The sequence below is a fragment of the Rhinopithecus bieti genome, unplaced genomic scaffold, assembly GCF_001698545.2.
Source record: "Rhinopithecus bieti isolate Rb0 unplaced genomic scaffold, ASM169854v2 scaffold_9996, whole genome shotgun sequence".
NCBI lineage: Eukaryota > Metazoa > Chordata > Mammalia > Primates > Cercopithecidae > Rhinopithecus > Rhinopithecus bieti.
Window position 1 is genome coordinate 2,611,801 of NW_016806973.1, and position 2,884 is coordinate 2,614,684.

The following is a 2,884-nucleotide window of genomic DNA, read 5'->3' on the forward strand; positions in this document are numbered from 1 at the left end:
AGGGATTTATAATGAGGAAGTGGTACAAAAAGTTGTGGTGCGAAAATGACGGACGCTATGAATGGAAAAAAAATCTAAAATGAATCCGGTCGTAAGCAAACACGCTTCACCTCCACTCAATAACTACTGCAGAGTTCCGAGGCCTGGGATCCCCAAGAATATACTGAGTTTGACAAACTTTTCAACTTCAACTTTAAATTAAAAAGACAGTAAAAGAACCAAATACATAGTACACAGCAATCAGCTAAAGTTCCTAGGGCCCTGCAACCCAGAGTTGAATAATTTTGTATTAATTTCCCAATATCAAGCTAAATCTAACAACAGGAAAAGCAACAACTTGTTTGGCTATTTTAAAAATCTGCACAGCACTTAGGAACAAGCACCTCAGCGCAGGGAACAGCTAGCTCAGCACCGCGTAACACCACGCTCCCGCTTCCCCAGGCCCAAAGACGCCAGGTCCCGCGAGAGTTAAGGGAGGCCTCGGCGCACCCCCGAGAGAGCGGGCGTGGCCGCCAGGCGGGCGGGGCACCTGGGATTAATTGTTCCGCGATCGCTGGCTGCCGGGACTTTTCTCGCGCTAGTCCCCTCGGCGCTCAGCTATGGCGCGGAAGTCGAAATCGCCTCTGCTTCTCGTGCCGCTTCTGCTCTGCCAGGCCCTAGTGCGCTGCTCCAGCCCTCTCCCCCTGGTCCTCAACACTTGGCCTTTTAAGAATGCAACCGAAGCAGGTGCGGGTTGGCGGCCTGGGTGGGTGGCTGCGCCGCGAGAGCTTGCGGGTGGGGAGGATCAGCCCGCCCCGCTGCAGTCACCGGGCCAGGAGGACTGACGAGCGCCGGGCTGGGCCGGGCCTCGCGGTCCCGCCCTCTAGCTCTTCCTGAGTCTCCAGCGCGGCTCAGTCTCTTCCAAGTGGCCTTTACTGCATCCTCCCTACCTACAACTGCTGCATTTTAGGTCCTCCTTTCCTGCAGCGCAGTAATTTTTCCACCCTGCTGCTGACCATAGTTATGGCCTTTATGCTTTACTCAAGTAGCACGTACGCTTTTTTGCCTGACACTCAGTCTTTTCGCGAGCTGTCTACGTCTCCTCCTCTCATTTCTAATCCCTCAATTCTTCGCAATTTTGTAGACGACTAATAGTTTCCCAGCCATAGCGAACTCTTTTCCCATTTACTTTTTTTTGCCATGTGTTGTCATGCTTTACTTGCCACCTAGAATTCGAGGTTCCAACCTTTGCTGTACGTTAACACTATCTGCGGAGCTTCTCAGAAATCATCCTGGCGGCGCCCACCTCCTGTGATTGTGATCTGACTGCTGGAACCAGGGCAACTGTGTTTTTTTTTAAAAAAAGCTCCCTTGGTGATTTCGATTTGCAGACAGGTTGAGAACCGCTAAGCTAAGGTATCACCTCTTCCAGGAAGAGTTGTCTGATCTAACTGCCCTCGTGCTTGTGCCCGGAATGAGTTAGGTTCCTGTCCTCTGCGTCTTGTTAATAGCCCTTACGTACCATTATCCTGGCATTTTCCTCTGTACTATGCTTGTTTCTTTCATTTGCTTAATGACCAGAAGAGTCATTTTTCAGACCCCTCCTCCTCCATCTGAGGTTGCTAACATATTAACTTTCTGGGGCAGAATTGACTCCAGAATTTGGTGGAGCTAAATTTTTGAATTATAGGCAGTGCATACGATTCGGAGAAAATGAAGAAACAGGCTGGGAGAAAGATATTCCCAGCGATAATGAGACGAGAAGAAAGTGCAGCAGCCTGGGCGGGGGACAGTTCTGTGTAAGCTGCCTGTATTGAAAGAGGGAACTTGCGTTACTACACTTTCAAGCCTGTAGGTGCTGTAATGATGCTTAAAGTGTCTACCAACAAGAGCACCTGCCCTTCAAGGAATTCTGTTGTTACCAGGAAAGAAATTGTCCATCGAAGACCCTTCCCCACACCCCCACATGTATGGGATCCTGGCTCTGCTACTTACCAACTGTGTGACCTTAAACTAACTGCCTGGCCTCTGGCTCTCTTTCCTTTTCTTTAAAATGAGGGTCGTGATGGTACAGAACCTACCACAGAAGCTGTTATGAAGACGCAATGAACTAATCCATATGAAGTCCACGTTGTAATTGTTTGCTGTTAAGTATTAATTAAGACTTGCTGGGATAGGTGTTACCTCAAGACACATATTAATTATGCATATTTTAATCTAATGATGCAGAAGAAATGTGTGAAGAAGGCTGTGGTTTAGTGGATTTTTTATTTAACTGCATTTTAGTAGTTTCGATGGTACCTTTTAAAATAAAGGAGGGGATACTGATTTTAAACAAAAACTTCACTTTGCACCAATAGCCAGTTTTTGAGTTCTTCTGATAACTAGTTAAATAATTTTGCCTCTTATCACTCTGACTCCTTTGTAGCACTTGATAAACTAATGTGTTAAAAAGTCAGTTTAACTCAGTAAATGCGAAAAAGTTGTTAAATTGGAGTTGGTTTGTTGCATTTGGCTTTAAAATATATATATAAATATCAACGAGCATTATTGGGATTTGATTAACAGCGTGGAGGGCATTAGCATCTGGAGGCTCTGCCCTGGATGCGGTGGAGAGCGGCTGTGCCATGTGTGAGACAGAGCAGTGTGACGGCTCTGTAGGCTTTGGAGGAAGTCCTGATGAACTTGGAGAAACAACATTAGATGCCATGATCATGGAGGGGTAAGAACACCATTCAGGTCCTGTTTATTATGCTTAGTTACATTTAGAGTTGTGGTCTTCTGAGAGCAAGATGAAAGAATGCATGAGTTTTGTCACAGGTCAAAACCCCTAGCTTATTATACCTGACCTTTCTAAACACAGTTTCCCTCTCAACTAAAAAAAAAAAAAAAAAAAAAAAAAAAA

The 2,884-nt window shown here is 45.9% G+C and overlaps 1 protein-coding gene across 2 annotated transcripts in view; it reads left to right on the forward strand.

Annotated features, from left to right (window-relative positions):
* The first annotated feature begins 471 nt into the window (after window positions 1–471).
* AGA (aspartylglucosaminidase) overlaps window positions 472–2,884 on the forward strand; it is a 12,367-nt gene continuing 9,954 nt past the window's right edge. For both annotated transcript variants that reach the window (XM_017879106.1, XM_017879107.1), the window contains exons 1-2: window positions 472–726; window positions 2,548–2,701. In XM_017879106.1, the coding sequence (XP_017734595.1) occupies window positions 600–726; window positions 2,548–2,701 (281 nt within the window). In that variant the 5' untranslated portion in view covers window positions 472–599. The remainder of the gene's footprint in view (window positions 727–2,547; window positions 2,702–2,884) is intronic.